General features: G+C 48.8%; 2 protein-coding genes and 1 non-coding gene across 7 annotated transcripts in view; all 3 read left to right on the forward strand.

Moving 5' to 3' along the window:
* Window positions 1-5,440, forward strand: part of ift56 (intraflagellar transport 56) — an 8,397-nt gene extending 2,957 nt beyond the window's left edge. Inside the window, exons 6-17 of one of the 2 annotated variants that reach the window (XM_077015359.1) lie at window positions 3-148; window positions 386-557; window positions 1,085-1,262; window positions 1,445-1,500; window positions 2,462-2,515; window positions 2,721-2,784; window positions 3,064-3,152; window positions 3,644-3,727; window positions 3,849-3,918; window positions 4,073-4,179; window positions 4,547-4,721; window positions 4,763-5,000. In XM_077015359.1, the coding sequence (XP_076871474.1) occupies window positions 3-148; window positions 386-557; window positions 1,085-1,262; window positions 1,445-1,500; window positions 2,462-2,515; window positions 2,721-2,784; window positions 3,064-3,152; window positions 3,644-3,727; window positions 3,849-3,918; window positions 4,073-4,179; window positions 4,547-4,684 (1,158 nt within the window). In that variant the 3' untranslated portion in view covers window positions 4,685-4,721; window positions 4,763-5,000. The other variant, XM_077015358.1, reaches the window with a different exon arrangement.
* On the forward strand, window positions 769-858 carry trnar-ucu (transfer RNA arginine (anticodon UCU)). The gene is given in 2 exon segments: window positions 769-805; window positions 823-858. It is a non-coding gene; the product is annotated as a tRNA-Arg (tRNA).
* Window positions 5,441-6,804: 1,364 nt separating the features above from the next.
* ubn2a (ubinuclein 2a) lies at window positions 6,805-19,713 on the forward strand. 4 transcript variants are annotated; one of them, XM_077015362.1, is made up of 17 exons: window positions 6,805-7,428; window positions 7,796-7,912; window positions 8,206-8,307; window positions 8,652-8,780; window positions 8,892-8,986; window positions 9,162-9,675; window positions 10,926-10,996; window positions 11,318-11,447; window positions 11,620-11,729; window positions 12,140-12,253; window positions 13,800-13,940; window positions 14,075-14,122; window positions 14,304-14,349; window positions 14,646-16,025; window positions 16,728-16,941; window positions 17,264-17,332; window positions 18,073-19,713. In XM_077015362.1, exons 1-17 carry the CDS (start codon window positions 7,123-7,125, stop codon window positions 18,114-18,116), a joined length of 3,630 nt encoding a protein of 1,209 aa, XP_076871477.1. In that variant the 5' UTR covers window positions 6,805-7,122; the 3' UTR covers window positions 18,117-19,713. The 4 variants fall into 4 exon arrangements, with proteins under 4 accessions (XP_076871477.1, XP_076871475.1, XP_076871476.1 ...); XM_077015360.1 differs by having other exon boundaries at window positions 6,808-7,428; window positions 8,889-8,986; XM_077015361.1 differs by having other exon boundaries at window positions 6,811-7,428; window positions 8,889-8,986; window positions 12,143-12,253.
* The last annotated feature ends 68 nt before the right edge of the window (window positions 19,714-19,781 follow it).

Raw genomic sequence — 19,781 nt, forward strand, 5'->3', positions numbered from 1 at the left:
AGTTTGGTGATGAGAAGAAGCTGATGGGGTTCCACCAGAACCTGGAGGACGTAACAGAGGACCAGCTGAGTCTGGCGTCCATCCACTACATGCGCTCCCACTACCAGGAGGCCATCGACATCTACAAACGTATCCTGCTGCAGAACAGGTACTTCTCAGCCCACGGCATCAAAGTGCAGTTACCTCACTCCTTATAGCACGTATACACACCAGGAATGTGGATTTTATCACGTGTGAACGATTAAATGTTTCTTCCTGATCAACAGGCTCTGTATTTCACAGCATATACACGGTGAATTTTCCAGTCTGCAGACCTGTGTGAAATCAGAACTGTGTGAAATCTGCCTCGCTGTGTTGATGTACGATCTCTCTGGTTTGTGTGTAGGGAGTTACTGGCGCTGAATGTGTATGTGGCTCTGTGCTACTATAAACTGGATTACTATGACGTGTCCCAGGAGGTGCTGGCTGTGTACTTGCAAAGCATTCCAGACTCCACCATTGCCCTCAACCTCAAAGCCTGCAACCACTTCAGACTGTACAACGGCAAGGCTGCTGAGGTAACACACACACACACACACACACACACACACACACGCTCTGGATACACTACATACACACTTTCATAAAGATTGTCTGATCTAAGGACTGAGGTTTACATGTGTTCTGCCGTGTTACTGCAGGGTGAATGTACCGCGGTTAGGAAGTTCCTTTAAATGTTTCACAGGGATCACTCACATAGAATAGGTAACTGGTAGCTGAATGTGTACTGGCTCTGTGGCGCAATGGATAGCGCATTGGACTTCTAGATGGAAGGTTGAAGCCATTCAAAGGTTGTGGGTTCGAGTCCCACCAGAGTCAAAGGTTTTCTGTTGAATCACAGCACATCTCTTGAAGCAGGTTTCCTGATACGCATCACTGTGTCCAAAGATCATCATGCATGCTGAAAGTTGTTGTACTGAAGCAGCAGTTCTGTGGGCCCGCTTGCATAAAGTTCTGGGAGGCTTGACTTTAGTTGCTATGTGCGCTTCCTGAACTTCTGTTTTCACCTATAAATTGCTTTGTTTGAGACCATGTTCTTCGTCAGGCAGAGCTGAAGAACCTGATTGACATCTCCTCCAGTTCGTTTGAGTTCGCTAAGGAGCTAATCCGTCACAACCTGGTGGTTTTCCGTGGCGGGGAGGGCGCCTTGCAGGTCCTGCCCCCTCTCATCGATGTCATCCCTGAGGCCCGACTAAACCTGGTCATCTACTACCTCCGACAAGGTGCACGCTTCACCCTGCACGCTTCACCCTGCACGCTTCACCCTGCGCACTTCACCCTGCACACTTCACCCTGCACGCTTCACCCTGCACGCTTCACCCTGCACGCTTCACCCTGCACGCTTCACTCTGCGTCGTGTTTTCAGACTGCAGTGCTTATTCAGCTCTGTCTATTTTTGTGCTAGATGATGTTCAAGAAGCATACAACCTCATCAAAGACCTGGAGCCCACAACCCCTCAGGTAACAACCTGCCCGCCCCTTCCCATGGCTCCACCCCCCACCTGCCCCTCCCCTCTGCCCCCCCAACCTGCCCCTCTCCACTGCTCAAACCCCGCCACCCGCCCCTCCCTACTGCTACCCCCCACACCTCCAACCTGCCCCTCCCCACTGCTGAACACCTCCCCCCAACCTGCCCCTCCCCACTGCTGAACACCTCCCCCCAACCTGCCCCTCCCCACTGCTGAACACCCCCCCCAACCCCAACCTGCCCCTCCCCACTGCTGAACACCTCCCCCCCAACCTGCCCCTCCCCACTGCTGAACACCTCCCCCCAACCTGCCCCTCCCCACTGCTGAACACCTCCCCCCAACCTGCCCCTCCCCACTGCTGAACACCTCCCCCCCAACCTGCCCCTCCCCACTGCTGAACACCCCCCCCCAACCTGCCCCTCCCCACTGCTGAACACCTCCCCCCAACCTGCCCCTCCCCACTGCTGAACACCCCCCCCCCAACCTGCCCCTCCCCACTGCTGAACACCTCCCCCCCAACCTGCCCCTCCCCACTGCTCAACACCCCCCCCAACCTGCCCCTCCCCACTGCTCAACACCTCCCCCCCAACCTGCCCCTCCCCACTGCTGAACACCCCCCCCAACCTGCCCCTCCCCACTGCTCAACACCTCCCCCCCAACCTGCCCCTCCCCACTGCTCAACACCTCCCCCCCCCCAACCTGCCCCTCCCCACTGCTCAACACCTCCCCCCAACCTGCCCCTCCCCACTGCTCAACACCTCCCCCCCAACCTGCCCCTCCCCACTGCTGAACACCCCCCCCCCCAACCTGCCCCTCCCCACTGCTGAACACCTCCCCCCCCAACCTGCCCCTCCCTACGGCTCTCCACGCCTCCCCCCGCCACAATTTGTGTGTGTGTGTGCGTGTGTCTCTGTGTGTGCGTACACATGGGAGACTTTCTGCTGTGTCTTCAGGAATACATCCTTAAAGGTGTGGTGAACGCAGCACTGGGACAGGAGATCGGATCCGTGAGTCATGTTTCTGCCTACAACACCACACATGCACATTAGACAGATCCAGCTGCCAAAACATGTCTTACCAGTCCTGGCAAGGAACAGCACGGAGGGCCAGTGTGCAGTAGTGTGCACAGGAAGGCCCCACGTCTGTGTCCTCTCCTAGTGTTTCCTGTGCTACGGAACCTTATCGGTGTGTGTGTGTCTTCTCCTCTTTCAGAGGGACCATTTAAAGATTGCTCAGCAGTTTTTCCAGCTGGTTGGAGGCTCTGCCAGTGAATGTGGTAATGCCGCCCTTTAACAATAGCAGCATTAGCACTGATGCAGTGAACAGGTCTCTGTGTGTTTTCTAGACAGGCCCTTGTTAGTGCGCTTGTGATGCATGGTTCACTACTGATCGTGCCTGCGGTAGTTACCGTCCGTCCTTCTGGAAAGTCTGAGGCATTATTTGATCAGGTTTCAAAGTTTTATGTGTGTGTGTGTGTGTGTGTGTGTGTGTGTGTGTGTGTGTGTGTGTGTGTGTGTGTGTGTGTGTGTGTGTGTGTGTGTGTGTGGCCTCTCAGACACTATCCCCGGACGCCAGTGCATGGCCTCTTGTTTCTTCTTGCTGAAGCAGTTTGAGGATGTGCTCATCTACCTTAACTCAGTCAAGGTCAGTAATACCAAATCACACACATGAAAGAAACCACAACAGCCACCCCTCATTACATGCACTACTCAACACTATACACGACACTATGCACTACTCAACACTATACACGACACTATGCACTACTCAACACTATACACGACACTATGCACTACTCAACACTATATACGACACTATGCACTACTCAACACTATACACGATATATATAAAACACTTAGAGTACACACATCCAGCCCACACGTGTAGCATGATATGTCAAATCAAATTTATTTATATAATGCTTTTTACAGCACATGTTGTCTCAAAGCAGCTTTACAAGTGCAGGGGTCCATCCAATTACAAAAATACTTTTCTAACACAGGAAGTAGACACAAGAGCCTTGCTGCTGATCTGTTAGTATTTGCACAGTATTACAGGAGGAACTGTCCATTAGAGGTATGAGTCTTTAATGTAGTCTTCACTAGAGCTTCTTTGTTTGTCCTTGCTGGGTTTAGAGCTACTTCTACACTGACGACACGTTCAACTTTAACTACGCGCAGGCTAAAGCGTCCTTAGGAAACTACAGAGAAGCCGGGGAGGTACAGCTGTCCAGTCTCGACCACCGAATCTCCTAATGACCTGCTTGTGTGTGTGTGTGTGTGTGTGTGTGTGTGTGTGGATGATGTGGACTAAATTGCATTCTGATTCTCATCTGAACAGGTGTTTCTGCTGATCCACAGTGACAAGATCAAGGGGGACTATGTGTATTTGAGTTGGCTGGCCCGCTGTTGTATGTTTTATCCTAGTCTTTATCTCACGTATAGTCATTCAAATATTAAGATATTTGGTCAGTCTCACTCCAGTCTGAGTTCATCAGTTGTGTTCACACAGTAGTAGTTTTAAGAGTTGGGCGGAGGAGTTGATGTGGTGTTGTGTTTTTATAGACATTATGAACCAGAAGCCGCGGCTGGCGTGGGAACTCTATCTAAAGATGGAGACCTCATCTGACTCCTTCAGCCTCCTACAGCTCATAGCTAACGACTGCTACAAGGTCCTGCTCTCCTCTCCTAACATACATGCACTTCATATCTACACCAATCGCTGGGTTTTAGAATAAAGTACATGTTGATATCTGTAGGTCTTGTGAATTTAAAGGCCCAATCAGATTGTGTCTTCAGAGATGTGTAAATCAGAATAGAATAGAATAATCTTTATTGATCCCACGAGTGGTAAATTCAGCTCCACAGTGCAATCGTACGTGAGTTTACTGATGCCTGTATTATCCTATGCGGTCAATAAACATCGGTACAACAGGCCATAACGTCAGTGCTGGAAACATTGAGTACAGCCAAACCAAGACTGCCAGTGCCAGTGAATTTGAACGTGTGTAAGAATAGAGCTGTGTTGGTGTTGTGTAGATGGGGCAGTTCTATTACGCTGCAAAGGCATTTGACGTTTTGGAACGGCTCGATCCAAACCCGGAGTACTGGGAAGGGAAGCGGGGAGCGTGCGTGGGAATATTCCAGCTCATCCTGGCCGGGCGAGAGCCCAGGTGAGAGGTCACCCTTCATTAGCCAATACACCAGAGCCCAGGTGAGAAGTCACCCCTCATTAGCCAACACACCAGAGCCCAGGTGAGAGGTCACCCCTCATTAGCCAACACACCAGAGCCCTGGCCCCTCTGACACCCAGCTGATCCATCCTTAACTCTTTAGTTGATTGTGTTGATTTGTTTGGTGGTAAAAATTTTTTTAATGATTGGTGATAAACCTTTAAAAGAAATGCTAAGAGAAAGTATAGCCTACATGTGGGATTATTTTTAAGTAATGTCCCAAATTTATGCTCAATAGCAAAGCGACATTTTATCTATTTGTGTTTTTTCCAGAGAGAGTCTGAAGGAAGTGTTGCCCATGTTACGCAGCACTGGGAACCCGCAGGTGGAATATATCATCCGCATCATGAAGAAATGGGCCAAAGACAACCGAGTGACACTCTGATCTCACTGCACGACGCATCTGAGCATCTGCTACTATATACGGGATGACTGTGTAGCGTAGAAGTTCATTATTTCTCCATTATAGGAACAAATGTTATTCCTTTTGTAAAATCATTTATCTAATGGGCGGGCGATACGCGTATTTTGTAATTATAATGGATCGTTGTCATACATATTTTTGTAAATAAAAACACATTTGAAGTCATACAGGTAAAATGCAACGATTGTGTAAGGTTTTACAAATCGGTCTATAAATGTAAACCCAGACGAAAATGAATGTGCTATCAAGTCCTCAATAAATATTCTCGCAAACTCACTGTTACTCCACAGAATCGCATTTATTTATTTATTATTTTAACTATCGGAGAACAGTGTCCATCCTATGTGAAGACCTAGCACTGTGGACGGGTCCTGAATCGCTTAGACCAGTGGTTCTCAAACTTTTCACACAAAGTACCACCAACTGTCAAACGAAAAACCTCCACGTACCACCCCCCCCCCCCCCCCAAAAAAAAAAAAAAGAAAAAGCTGTTTGGCGAGTTTAAGTTGTTGACGGGGGGTTAGCGAACGTAAATTGTTACCGGGAGGATGTAAAATGGACACAAGATAAGTATTATATCGCGGTGGTTGGTGCCAGAGCGAACTAGTAACTCATTGAATCATAGATGTGGATCAGAGGTAAATAAACTAGATTTTTTTTGTCGGCGTGAGAAATCGGATGTGTGGCGTGTGAAGACGGTCAAATGCGTGTGTCTCACGCTCAATGCGTGAAAGTTGGCAACCCTGCTCATTACACACATATGTTATAATGTAGTTCTCCTGTAGTTCGTGTTGGTAGGGGTTTACAGCACAAAAAGTCTTCGTGCGACATGCCCTCATACTCATATCGCACGGAAACGAGCAAGTTGGCTAAATCTGCGACATCTATGGATTCATCTAACTGCAGTGAGAAGCATTTACTCATTTTAATTCTCTCGGTCAATGTTTGTCTGACGTTGTTCGCCATTTCATCAATTCTGCGAGTGACTGTGTCGTTTGAAAGATGCACCAGATCGAGCTGTTTAGCGACATTTTCTCCGCAAATAATACGAGTAATCCCTTTTAGTTTCTGAATTTCAGGACTTGTCATAATTCTGTTTTAATTAAAAAAATGTGTTGTGTAAAAAAAAAAAAAAAAAAAAAAAAAAACTCAAAGCATCTTTTATTTTCCGAGCTCATCTGGCGTACCACCGCGGGGTGCTCTGCGTACCACCAGTGGTACGCGTACCACAGTTTGAGAACCACTGGCTTAGACCTTTAGGTTCGTGTCCATGATCCGGCCTGCCGTGGTCGCGGCTGCAGAACCGGCCCTCTGGAGCCCATTGCGCACGTGCCACGTCTGCCCGGCCGCGCGCACGGCATCGCGCGACATTTTGCCTTTCATGTCACAGTACATGACAACCGCACGAGCGTTTTCTAACGGTTTTCAATAAAAGTTAATTCACCGTGCAGTCATTGTTCAATTAAAACAGTGGCAGCCGTAGTCGTGGATATCACAACTCCATATGTTACTTTGTTTGAATGTACTGGCCAAGTTTGCTTGTTAACTGAAACTATAACGAGTGATTATAACAGCGTTTGATAGTGGGGGGCGGGTCTTAATTTTGGGTATCGATTGATTGGATACGGCGCTATCTCGCTTCACGCCGTTTCCGGTTTGTCTGTGCGCGCATGCGCAGTGACCTCTCCCTGTTATTTTATTTACTCTTTCAAAACCAAGATGGCTGTTGTGAACGCATCGGTCCCGCAGCGCAGCGACTGAAGATGGAAGTGCGGAGGAACAAATCAACTTTTACCCGGCCATCTGTTCTCATGCTGGCCCATCCGTGACGAGCGGGGGACACTCGTGCGACTTGCCAGTCGTTAAACATCCTTTCGCCCCGGTTCGAGTCTGTTCATATCGGCTAATTTCAAGTTGTCTGGCGAGTCCAGAGCGGGTGACACGGGCTGCGCGTCCAAATGGCCGAACCCAGAAAAGTGCCGTTTGTCACTCTGTCCACCTTCGCCGGCGGTCCGGGCGCCGAGTCTCGGAACCGCCGGTCGGACGACGAGACCGAGGTGAACTTTGAGATGGAGGCGAGGATGGGCGCGTCGGTGAGCGGGGCAGGAGGTGGAGGAGGTGGAGGTGGAGGAGGTGGTGTGCCGGAGAGACCCGACGGCGGCGGAGCCACAAAGAGGACCGTGCGGCTGGACCTGAGTCTGTCCGAGCCCAGCGACACGTCCTCCTCCGAGTTCAACTACAGCGACCTGATCCAGTCTCAACAGGTACCGCTTGTGTCAGGGAGGTTCTGTGTTAGATTGAGAATGTATATATATATATTTTAATTATTTGGGAGAAGGTTTAAACACAGCTGCGTTGGGATGTTGCGGAGGTCCGGGTGGTGAAGATCGGTACCTGATCCAGATGGCCATCAGGTGTTCGTGCGGAAGTTTTGCTCTTGATGCCTTCGCAGAGTTTCGGTCTTCACTTGTACTGCCCGATGTTTCCCCAGAACATCTGATCTGATATCGACTGATCACACGCGGCATTTTCCACATTTGCACAACTGAATGTCCCACACGTTCCCCAGGCGGCGACGTGTGTGTTCTGTGCGCTCGATGATGGTGGTGAGATATTGGTTTTGCTCCTCAGACCAGGAGGACTCCGCCCGTGGTCGCACCTGCTCACGACCCCAGCGACCCGTTCAACCACGACGAAAGGCACAGACGGGAAGTGGAGGCTTTGGCCAAGAAGTTTGAAAGCAAATATGTGAGTGTTGAGTCTTGTACATTTATGAATGAAAAATGCGGATTTAGGCTGGTCTGAGCTCGCTCTTGCTGTTTGTTTGTTTGTTTGTTTTTATTTTACGTTGATTGGCTTTAGCTTGATTTAGCTAACTGTAGCTGCTAATCCTTGAGTCACTAAGTCGGCTTCTTCCAGTTTTCCTTCTTTCATCAGAATGGTTTAATTTCTCCGTGTCTCCATGGCCTGCCACAGTCATGGGGTGGTGGAGAGAGGCTCTCGGCTCTTCCTCAACAGTGCCTTGGTTTTGTACTTTGTAGGGTGCCGCAACCAGAAAGAAACGGAAAGATCGGGTACAGGACTTGATCGACATCGGATTTGGTTATGATGAGAGTGACCCCTTCATAGACAACTCTGAGGCTGTGAGCATTAACTTTGCCCATGCGGACAGACTCGCAGCAGCTGTCCGGATTGTCTGGTGCAGGCGTTTGGTTCGATTGCTCATGTGGCCGACTGGATGGCTTCTTGCATTAAGCTGATGGAATAGCAATTGCCGATGTGCTATTAATGTTTCTTTCTGCAAAGTCTTTTGTGTGTATGTGAAATACACATTAATAACATCATTATTATTTTTATTACATATTTATTATTATTATTAGTAGTATAAGTCATAGTAATGACTATTATTATCATTATTGTTGTTGTTTTGACCTGAGGAGTACTGGTGGTAATGTTGGTGTGCTTGCTGTGTTGCTGTTGTCTGCAGTATGATGAGCTTGTCCCAGCGTCTCTCTCCACCAAGCTGGGAGGTTTCTACATCAACACGGGAACTCTGCAGTTCCGCGCAGCCTCTGAGTCCGAGGGCGAAGGCGGCGATAAAGACACGAACACCAGGGTGAGAGCTAAACCACGTCCGCCAGACACGCAGGCCTCGGGCCACTCTGAGGTTGGTGTTTAAGAGACGTTTTCAAAGGGACACGTTTCTGGTTTTAAACCCCTTCAGCAGGGAGGGGAGGGGCCAGAGCTGAAGAAGAAGAAGAGGAAGGACGGAGCCAATTTAGAAGAGAAGAAACCGAAGAAAAACCGGCTACCCAAACAGGGGTGAGAATTGGGCTTTGGTCACCTGGCCAAAAAACTTTGATCATATGCATCACGTGCACTTTGGGGAATAGATTCAGTTCTATAGGGTCTTTTTGTATTCTGTTTTTGCTTCATGAATTGTGTGCTCTGTGATTGGTTAATTGTAATAGTTGCGTTTTGCTGTGCTGTCCTGCAGCACGATAGGCCTAAATGTCCACAGGCCAGAGAAGAAGCGGAGGAAGAAGCTGATGAAGGACTCTCTGTGTCTGGCCGCCATGCTCCGACGCTTCACCCGTGAGAAGGAGGAGATGCACAAACACAACCCAGCAGGACTTCACCAGGGCGTGGCCGCAGCAAGCAACTCTCAGCAGCTCCACCCACAGCTCAACCCCCAGCTCCTCCACGGCCACGCCCCCAATAATGATGCGCTGTTCGCTGACCTCACCGCTGACCCCGCCATGATATCACTGTTGACCTCGGCCAATGAGAACGAGTTGCAGGATATCCTGAGCGACCTGGACTTCAGCACACTGGATGCAGGGCTACAGCCCCCCGCCGCGGTCAGGGAGAATGGCCAGCTGGGCCCGGGGGTGGGGCAGAAAGTGGGAGGCGGGGCTCTTGGTCGGGCGCAGGTGGGGCTTCTCTCTCCCCCGCCCCTGCCTGATGGTCTTCCCGGCCCCCTCGTCAAACGCATCGAAGACCTGCGTGCGGTAAGGCAAACCGCCATTGTGTTTACATCCCTCAAAACGCACCGCCGGCTGCTGTAGGAGTCGACTGATTACTTCAACTCAAATGGCATTGCACGTCTCATTCTGCACTTTGTGAATGTGTCTTAGCAGGAGGGCAGAGCCAGAGAGGGACAGAAAGAGTGGACAAAGAGAGAAGTAGAGGTAGAGAGACAGAGAGGAAGGGTGTGTGATGGGTATGAGCTCTTCAGTCAGGTGTTAAGGTTTGTTGGCCACCAGTGATCTAATCAAAGCCCAGCTGAGAGAGAGAGTGATGACCAGAACTCTGTGTGGGAAATACTGTGGTAGGTAGGACAGTGGGTGGTTGGTACAACAGTGTGTGTGTGTGTGTGTGTGTGTGTGTGTGTGTGTGTGTGTGTGTGTGTGTGTGTGTGTGTGTGTGTGTGTGTGTGTGGGATTACCGTGGTCACTGGTCGGTGGTTGGTAGGACAATGTGTGTATGTGGGATTATTCTGGTGAGTGGAATGGGATGTGTGGGATTACTGGGGTGAGTAGAACAGTGAGGATTTGTGAGATTACTGTGGGGAGTAGAACAGTGAGGATGTGTGGGATTACTGGGGTGAGTAGAACAGTGAGGATGTGTGGGATTACTGGGGTGAGTAGAACAGTGAGGATTTGTGAGATTACTGTGGGGAGTAGAACAGTGAGGATGTGTGAGATTACTGGGGTGAGTAGAACAGTGAGTATGTGTGAGGTTACTGTGGGGAGTAGAACAGTGAGTATGTGTGGGATTACTGTGGGGAGTAGAACAGTGAGTATGTGTGGGATTACTGTGGGGAGTAGAACAGTGAGTATGTGTGGGATTACTGTGGGGAGTAGAACAGTGAGTATGTGTGGGATTACTGTGGGGAGTAGAACAGTGAGTATGTGTGGGATTACTGTGGGGAGTAGAACAGTGAGTATGTGTGGGATTACTGTGGGGAGTAGAACAGTGAGTATGTGTGGGATTACTATGGGAGTAGGGTGGTGTATGTGGGATGCTGGCTAGGATGGTGTACGGGGCTACGGGATGGCTACAGCAGTGTGTGAGGTGGTTAATGTGGTGAGTAGGATGATCTGTATGGGACTATTGTGGTCTCTTTGGCCTGTATGAGATTATTGTTGGGCAAGGACAGTGTGTGTGGGATTACTGTGGCGGGTAGGACAGTTTATCAGACAGTCAAACAGGTCTCTCTCTGTTGAACCCTAAATATTCCTTTTCTGTTCAACTTCAGGCATCACGACAGTTTGACCAAGAGGGCAGGAAGAAGTTTTTCACTTTGGACATGAATAATATCTTACTGGAGTGAGTAGGCTGCTCTTCCTGCTACTGTTGTCTGTTTATGTCTGAGCTCGTGACACACTGCACCTACGCTGGTCAACGCTACCGAGGCGACGTAATCGGGCCGGGTTTTTGTCCCCCCCCCCCTCAATGTTAGAACATTTATCAAAACTCTGACTGGCTCGAACACCTTGAACTGACAGCTGGGTCTGTCTGCTTCTGCCTCTGTCCTCTATCTCTACCTCCCTCTCCTTCTCTCTCTCTCTCTCCTTATCTGTTTCTCTCTCTCTCTCCATCTCTCTCTCCTTCTCTCATTTTCTGCTGTCTCTTTACCCCCCCGGGCAGTATTGAGCTGCAGGTGCAGGAACAGGCCCCGTCGGTGCGCGCTGAGGTCTACTCCCACCTGGAGGCCTTCGTGCCCTGCAATAAGGAAGCGCTGCTGAAACGCCTCAAAAAGCTCAGTCTCAACATCCAGGTGGGCGGAGCCTGTCTGCTGCTCCAGACATGAGCTCAATGTAGCGTGGGCACTCTGCACACAAACCAAAACTATCATAGGATTATAAAAGCATTGTTATGTTGAGCTTATGTCTCTACTTACGTGTGTGTGTGTGTGTGTGTGTGTGTGTGTGTGTGTGTGTGTGTCCCAGGACGATCGTCTGCGTACTCCCCTTCTGAAGCTGAAGTTGGCTGTGTGTAGTGTGATGCCGGAACAAACTGCTAGATACAACATGGACTGCATGGCCAAAGTGGCAGCCAAGTATGAGCGTCTCTTCCTCTAACTCCGCCTCTCTGCAGCCCTAGCTCCGCCTCTCTGCAGCTCTAACTCCGCCTTTCCCTGCCTGTAACTCTGCTCTTTTACCCTCTTCCTCTTCCCTCCTCTGCCTGTTAGGTTGCTAACAGTCATTTTCAACAACCTTCACAGGGGGTTTTAAGTTCTTACCACTAAATCGTTGTTAACCAACACTTAACAGCCTTTTGAAAAGGCCTGTGAAAGCATTGCAAGGTCAGGTGTTTGTCTCTAGTCTGTGCTGCGTCAGCTCTAGCTATAGAGTAGCTAGTGGCAGACTAAAACATGTGGTCTCCCATACAGGAGCTTTAACAATACCGGGTATGAGTGTCCTGCTCACTCAGAACTGTGTGTGTGTGTGTGTGTGTGTGTGTGTCCAGCAGGCAGCAGATGGAGGAAGGTGAGCGGAATGGCTCTGAGGATGAGGAGGAAGAGAGATCGGGGAAGAGAGTGATGGGACCACGGAAAAAGTTCATCTGGGATGACAAACTCAGGTGAGGAGACATGCCCGTGCCCCGCCTCCTGCAGTGGAGAAGCCACTCCCACATTCCACCCCTGACGAAGAGAAGCCACTCCCACATCCCCTCCTCTGATGAAGAAAAGCCATTCCCACATCCAAATCAGACTATAGTCATTGCAGACTATACTGACACTAGTCATTACACACTAATGACTAGTGTGTCAATTCCAGGTTCAGAAACTAAAAGTCCTCACCAGGATTTTGCTCAGGCTTTCTGGATTGTGTTGATTCCACTAATTTTACCTGGATTGCACTAATTAGAAAATCTAGCAAGCTTGAGCAAAATCCTGGTGAGGACTTTCTGAACCTGGAATTGACACCTCTGATTACACACTATACTAACACTAGTAATTACACACTATATTGACACTATAGTCACTATACACTATATTGACACTGTAGTCATTACAGACTATACTAACACTAATCATTACACACTATATTGACACTATAGTCATTACATACTATACTGATACAATAGACATTACAGACTATACTGACACTGTAGTCATTACAGACTATACTGACACTAGTCATTACAGACTATACTGATACTAGTCATTACACACTATACTGACACTATAGTCATTACATACTATACTGATACAATAGACATTACAGACTATACTGACACTGTAGTCATTACAGACTATACTGACACTAGTCATTACAGACTATACTGACACTATAGTCATTACAGACTATACTGATACTAGTCATTACAGACTATACTGACACTATAGTCATTACATACAGTACAGTATAGTACATCACCGGAGGGGGGGTGTACATTACATTCCCTGTGATCGTCCGTTCTAATCATATTCAGATTTGTGAACTATTCAGATTTTGAGTTGCATCTCTCCTCATGCTGATGACGAGGCTTCACATGAGCTGAACTCTTGATGTTCAGTGTTTAAAGCACATCTCTGCCTTCCAGAGCCGCTGTGAACTTCTTGTGATCATAATGTCGGCCAGATGAGGGATTGCTTTGACAAGCAGGCAGCACCTCGTTCATCACAGACCTGCTGTGATTAATGGGGTGACCCATGAAATCATCGCCAGGTTCAGTTACCTGGGTACAGTTGTAGATAACTGGCTGAGGACAATTGTGATTTTATTCATAAGAAATAAGGCTATGATAGAAGTGCCTGGAGTGGAGCGCGTCTTGCTAGGAGGAGGTGTGACCCTGAGGCCAGTCAGGATGTGGAGTGCTTGCTGCATTCATAAGCGTTTTGTATATCTTGTTTGTTTTCTTTTTAATGCAGGTGTGTGTGTGTTGTTTTAGTGCTATGAGTAGCAACTGATAAACGTCCGTAATGTGGTGGATAAAAGGAATAAATGTGAGTAGGGTATGAATGTACTCCAGAGAGTAATGTGTGTGTGTGTGTGTGTGTGTGTGTGTGTGTGTGTGTGTGTATGTGTGTATGTGTGTATGTGTGTGTGTGTGTGTGTGTGTGTGTGTGTGTGTGTGTGTGTGTGTGTGTGTGTGTGTGTGTGTGTGTGTTCGTTCCATGCAGGACTCTACTCTGTAACCTGGTGCGTGTGAAGCTCAGGTGTTATGAGCAGGAGCAGTGCTCCCTCTCGGTGGAGGACTACCTCAAAGCCTTCCTGGAGAATGAGGTCAAACCTCTGTGGCCCAAAGGCTGGATGCAGGCCAGGTGAGTGTGTTTGTGTGTGTGATCATGTATGTGGTCGTGTGTGCAGGCGTGTTCTCAGATGTGAGTGAGGTAACGTGTGTGTGTGTGTGTTGCTGCAGCCATTACTGTAATATTGTTTTTTGGATTCCTGACAGGATGCTGTTTAAGGAGAGCCGTACGGTACATGGACACCTCACAGGCCTGTGAGTGCAGCCCAAACCCCACCACCTCTGTCCAACCCCACCCCCTCTGCCAAACCCCACCCCCTCTGCCTAACCCCACCCCCTCTGTCCAACCCCACCCCCTCTGCCAAATCCCACACTTGCTGTATTTTGCATTGCATTTAGATTTTTCTTCATGTTGTGAAAATCTTTCCTTTTTTAGGGGCAAGAAGAGAATAGTCCCCCCCCCCAAAGCTGCTAAAGTGAAGGTGTGTGAGTACAACACACGGACTTGCTGTCCAAATCCTGTCCAGAGAACAAACGTCCTAGTGTTGCATGAACTCGGTGTCTTGTAGTTTTTCTCAGTTCAGTCTGTTGTTTTGGTTGTTGATCAGCCTCATCAGTGAGCTTCTGTTGTTTATTATACGCTTGCCACATGTTCAATAATAAATTAGGTGTATTGACTCTGATTAATAACTGTTCCGTTGTTCCCTAAAAGCCCGTCAGCTCAGCAGCTCATGGGTGTTTTTACGTGTGTACATTTATTCTAATGTTCCCTTCCCAGGAGGTGGGATGTACCCAGCGTGTTGTCCCGGTGATAGGCTCCGCCTCTGTGTGTCCAGTGTTGGCCACGCCTGTGCGCCCGTCCCCCTCCCCCCCGTCAGAGCCCATCTGCCTGTCGGACTCGCTAGACGACGACCTGGCTACCAACTCGCTGGACTCCATCGCTCATGCCCTGTCTCTCCTCAACAAGGCAGCCAACGGTGTGATGCTCAGCTCTACAGCCGCCTCTAGCTCTCCACCCGGAGTGCCGAGCTCCTTCTCCGCCGGGATCAGCCACTACTCCTGCCCCCTCCCTCGTACGGAGAGTCCCGCCCTGTCCCTGCCCACCTCCCCCCTCACGTCCTCCCCCCTCCCCCTCACGCCGCCGGCACTGCCTGGACGCTCGGAGACCTTCTCCGGGCTGAAAGATGTCGGGTGTCTACAGAGAAGGCCGGTGACGCTGGGGGGCAGGACCAACGTCGCAAACATGAACGCCACACCCTCCGCCAAGCCCCGCCCACCTCCAACTGCCTCGCCCCTCCTCCCCCCGCAGCAGAGGGCTTTTGGGGTAATGGGAATCAAACCTGGTCATGGTACGCCACCTATAGGTCAGCTGAAGAACTCTCTAAACAAATGTGCCGATAGTGGCGGTAGCGGCGTGGCGGGAGTCTCGTTGCAGTCACGCGTGAACTCTCACCCCCCTTCCCTGAACTCCAAAAGCCCACAGCAACCGGCACGGGTGCCAAGCTCCCCCTCCCAGTCTCCCACGCCCCCGTCACCCTCCTCCCTCCTCCCCCAGAGCAAAGCCACGCCCCTGGCCCACCCCCAGCCCGGTTTCATCACGCCAATGCAGGCCACGCTCACCAAGTCTTCCCACAGCAGCAGCTCTCCCATCATCAAGCTCACGCACCGCCCCCCGGCGCCCACGCCCCGCCCCCCGGCGCCCACGCCCCGCCCCCCGGCGCCCACGCCCCGCCCCCCGGCGTCCACACCCCCTCCTGTCTCCTCCCCCTCCCCTTCCTCCTCCCCATCGCTGCCCCACTCCCGCCCCCAGATCCTCACGCCGCCTCTCCAGTACAGCCCCAAGAGTCCGGCCTTCAGAGCCCCGTTCAGTCTGTCTGCCCCGAGCTCGGTGCTGAAGTCCAGCGCCGGCCAGACCAGCTACAGCTTCACTGCCGGGCAGAAGTGTAGCAGTCCTGCTGTAATCACCAACCCCAGCTCCATAGCCACGCCCCACACCACTGGCTTCCAGGACAATAACTCCTCCCCCTCCGCTGTCGCGACCAACCACGGACAAAGGCAGAGAGCTCTGGGTGGAGCCAGTCAGAGTGCCAAGTCTGCAGCCAATCGAGTGTCTGCCCTGGGACTGTCCTCTCCATCTGACTCCTCCCTCTTGTCCCAGGTACTGGGCCCTTTATAGACTCATGTATATTATACACACACAGTACAGGCCAAAGGTTTGGACACACCTTCTCATTCAATGTGTTTTCTTTATTTCCATGACTATGTCACCACCCTTTGCACTGATTACTGCTTCGTACACTCTTGGCATTCTCTCAATGTGCTTCCACTAATGAACCCTGATAAGTCAAACCTGAAGCCCATTTCAGGTGACGACCTCTTGAAGCTCACTGAGAGAATTCCAATAGTGCAAAGCAGTAATGAGAGCAAAGGATGGATATTTTGAAGAAACCAGAATATAAAAAATGTTTTTAGTTATTTCACCTTTTTTTGTTAAGTACGTAACTCCACTTCATAGTTTTTAAGCCTTCAGTGAATCTACAGTGTAAATAGTCATGGAAATAAAGAAAACGCATTGAATGAGAAGGTGTGTCCAAACTTTTTGGCCTGTACTGTGTGTGTGTGTGTGTGTGTGTTCATATACAATTATATATATTAAATATATATGTATATATATCTATGAAAATGCTATGCTCCCTCTCATATGATATGATATATATATATATATATATATATATATATATATATATATATATATATATATATATATATATATATATATATATATATATATAAATGTGTAGGATTTTCACATTATCCTTCCTGATTTTATTGAAGTGGGATGAATTTGATGTGTCACCAGGTGACCCAGGCAGCAGGTGGAGGTCTGCTGGGCTCTGTGGGGGCGTCTCTGCCCCTGGGTTTTGGGATGTTGGGCGGTCTGGTGCCCGTCTCTCTGCCCTTCCAGTTCCCACCACTGTTGAACTTTGCCCCACCTGGCCCGACCACGCCCACCCCTGGGTGCAGCACCGGTGGAGCCTCACCCGGCCCAAACTCAGGATACGGACTGCCTCAGAGTGAGTGACACGGTCTGTAGTTCGGGCTCTGTGGAACACCACTGTGTGTGTGTGTGTGAACATTTCCCTTGCAGTGTGCGTGATTTTTTGGTGTGTCTCTGTATCCCAACTGTCTGTGACCTTTTGTGCCATTTTCCTTCTGGTTTGCATATCTCGGTGTTCGCCTGCTGCTGATGTGAGCTTGACTCCTCTCTCCTCCTTCTCCTCCTCCTCCTTCCCTCCTGGATCTCTCTTCCTGCTTTTTCCCTTTCTGTGTTGCGCTCTGTCTCATCCCTCTTTGTCTCTCTATCTGCCCCCCCCGCGTGTGTGCTGTCCCCCCCAGATCTGTTTAAGAGTTTGCAGTCAGGTGCACAGGCTGCTCCACCTCCTCACCTACAGCTTGCTTTCTCAGGTAAACCGCACACCACCTGCCCCCCCCTCTTATCCGGGGCCCTTCATCCACTGGTGCTTCACTGTCCTCTCTCACATGTCCTTTCACAGTTCTTCATATCTACTCCCTAACGTACTTCAATAGAGCAGCATGTTGTTTAGTGGAGGCAGTGTTTGCAGGGTTCTGCTCTGACTCTGACCCGATCCAGCTCACGTTGACCTTCACAAGTGTCCAGTGAGTGGAACTGGGTGTGTTTGAGCAGGACACACCAGTGCAGGACAATATGCTCCAGGATCAGGACATCCTGTTAAAGCTGTTAGTTCTCTCATGTACGGTAGCGTCCCCCAGTCTAAAGGTCATATGGACACACACAGCTGTGATATTTGTTTGGCATTTGCTCCTGTGATTAATGTAGATTTTTACACACATGGAGAAGTGTGTGTGTGTGTGTTTCTCTATGTTTGTGTGTATGTCTATATGTGTGTGTTTGTTTTGCTGCTCCTCACTGAGGAAATATAAAGGCTAAATGCATCCTTAGCTTGAAAAACACCTAAATGTAAAAATCATTTGCGTGAGCAGCTACATCTGAGAGTTGTCTTTGGTCTAGATAGAATATTCCATATACATGTCGGAGGTAGAGCCCGTGTATGTACCACAGAAAGATTCAGTCTTTTTTCCCTTTTCCCTTGGAAATACCGTGTTGAAAATGTCTTACTCCTGAATCATGAGCTGAAGTTGTCTCTTTTTCCCTCTCCTTGTAGATACGAACCAAAGCCAGGCAGACATGAAAAGGAAGTCCCACTGACCAAGCATGACCAGAATGTACAAGGCGACATCTAGTCAGCTGACATTAAATAGATACCATTGTCTTATTGGTTATTAGATTAAAAACTAGGAGTAATTAACTGAGTTTTGCTTCCATTTTGGGTGGAGCGTTTGGACCTAACTGAGTGACCCATTTCTCCAATTGAGGACGTTTTCCACATACTGATTACTTTGTGGGGTGATTGGAGGAGTGAATGGGTTGTACCTTTTATTTTGTCAATATGTTTACACAACAAGACCTTAATCACTGTGGAAGGAGTGGGGTTGGTTGGTAAGAAAGAAACATAATTTGTACTTGCGTTTCTGTGCTAGAAACGTGATCTTATGTAGGTCTTTTATTTTTATTTTGGACTCAGAGATACAGGCGACATTAACAGAGACATTTCCTCTACAGACTGTTAAAGCAGTAGCTATCAATAACAAGTGGGTCAGTTATTTATATAGGTTTTTTGACACACACACACACACACACACTTTGGGCTTGTTAGTGGAAAAAATGGGTATGTACATAAAATATATATAAATATATATATATATAAATATATACACACACACACACTAAATATTATATGCTATATTTCCAGGTGAGAATGAATGACGTGTGAGTGTGAATAAGACACGTGTGAATGACACGCGAGTGTGAATCAGACATGTATGAATGACACGTGAGTGTAGATGAGAAATGTGCAAGTATGACACGTGCAGGTGTGAATATGATGCGTGAGTGTGAATGACGTGAGACTGAATATCCCTCGTTCTGTTTTTGGTGCTGTCGATCACACTGGACCTTGATATGAAAGGACAAAAAAAAAACTTGAACTCCACAAGTTCCTTTTACTGAACGAGTGTACGTGTGTGTGAGTGGGTGGAATACGAGATTGTAGCCTACTTGAACTTTATTTTCTGAAGGATTTTATGGTTCACAGTGCAAAACTCCAAACACTTTCAATAAACAGAAACGCCTTAGTTTGTGAGGTTTAACTATGCAGGACTGTAAATGCTTCAATGCAAAAACACAAGCTTAGCTTGCCTCTTCTGGCCAGCTGTTAACATGTCCCAGAAAGCTGTTATATGTATGTGGAGTTGGGGGAGGCTGTGTAGTTCTCTTCCTACTCTTTGGTCCATTTCCTCTGATCATGAGCCGAGCTCACCTCTCCGATATACCTCCTTCTAAGATCAGTTCTTCCTTTTTGTGCTCTGGCCTCAGTCTCCCTGGTCTCCATTTTCCTCAGTCCTGTCCCAGCCTCCATTTTAACAGTGTTTTAGGAAAGGGTGGAATTCAGTGAGGGCACCAAAGATGACAGCATTAGACAGGAGCTCAGTAAACCTGTGCGTATGTTTCTGTGGATTTGAGTCAAGCCTGTCCAGATCTGATCACTGTAACATCTCTAGATTAGCTGACCTAAACGTGTTCTTGGGTCTGTATGTGGGTATCGTGGTGGACAGAATTAAGAGTTTATATGTTTTTCTTGCCTCCTAAAACAGCTGATCTGGAGTAAAGCTCATGTTTCGTCTCCTTTTGTTGAGGTAGATTCTTTTCGTCTGTGATTCTGTAATAAAACTGCAGTCATTTGTCATCAGTTTTGTGAGCACGTTTTTGTACACAAACCTCACCTGAGCCCCGCTGAGTTGCCCTCTGGGCTCA

The sequence above is a fragment of the Brachyhypopomus gauderio genome, chromosome 8, assembly GCF_052324685.1.
Source record: "Brachyhypopomus gauderio isolate BG-103 chromosome 8, BGAUD_0.2, whole genome shotgun sequence".
Taxonomy (NCBI): Eukaryota; Metazoa; Chordata; class Actinopteri; order Gymnotiformes; family Hypopomidae; genus Brachyhypopomus; species Brachyhypopomus gauderio.

Coding starts and splice junctions, on each gene's coding strand:
- ubn2a (XM_077015360.1), top strand. CDS start 7,123: ATGGCCGAACCCAGAAAAGTGCCGTTTGTCACTCTGTCCACCTTCGCC. Junction 8,987..9,161: donor AACCGGCTACCCAAACAGGG/GTGAGAATTGGG, acceptor GCTGTCCTGCAG/CACGATAGGCCTAAATGTCC. Junction 17,333..18,072: donor CCTACAGCTTGCTTTCTCAG/GTAAACCGCACA, acceptor CTCTCCTTGTAG/ATACGAACCAAAGCCAGGCA.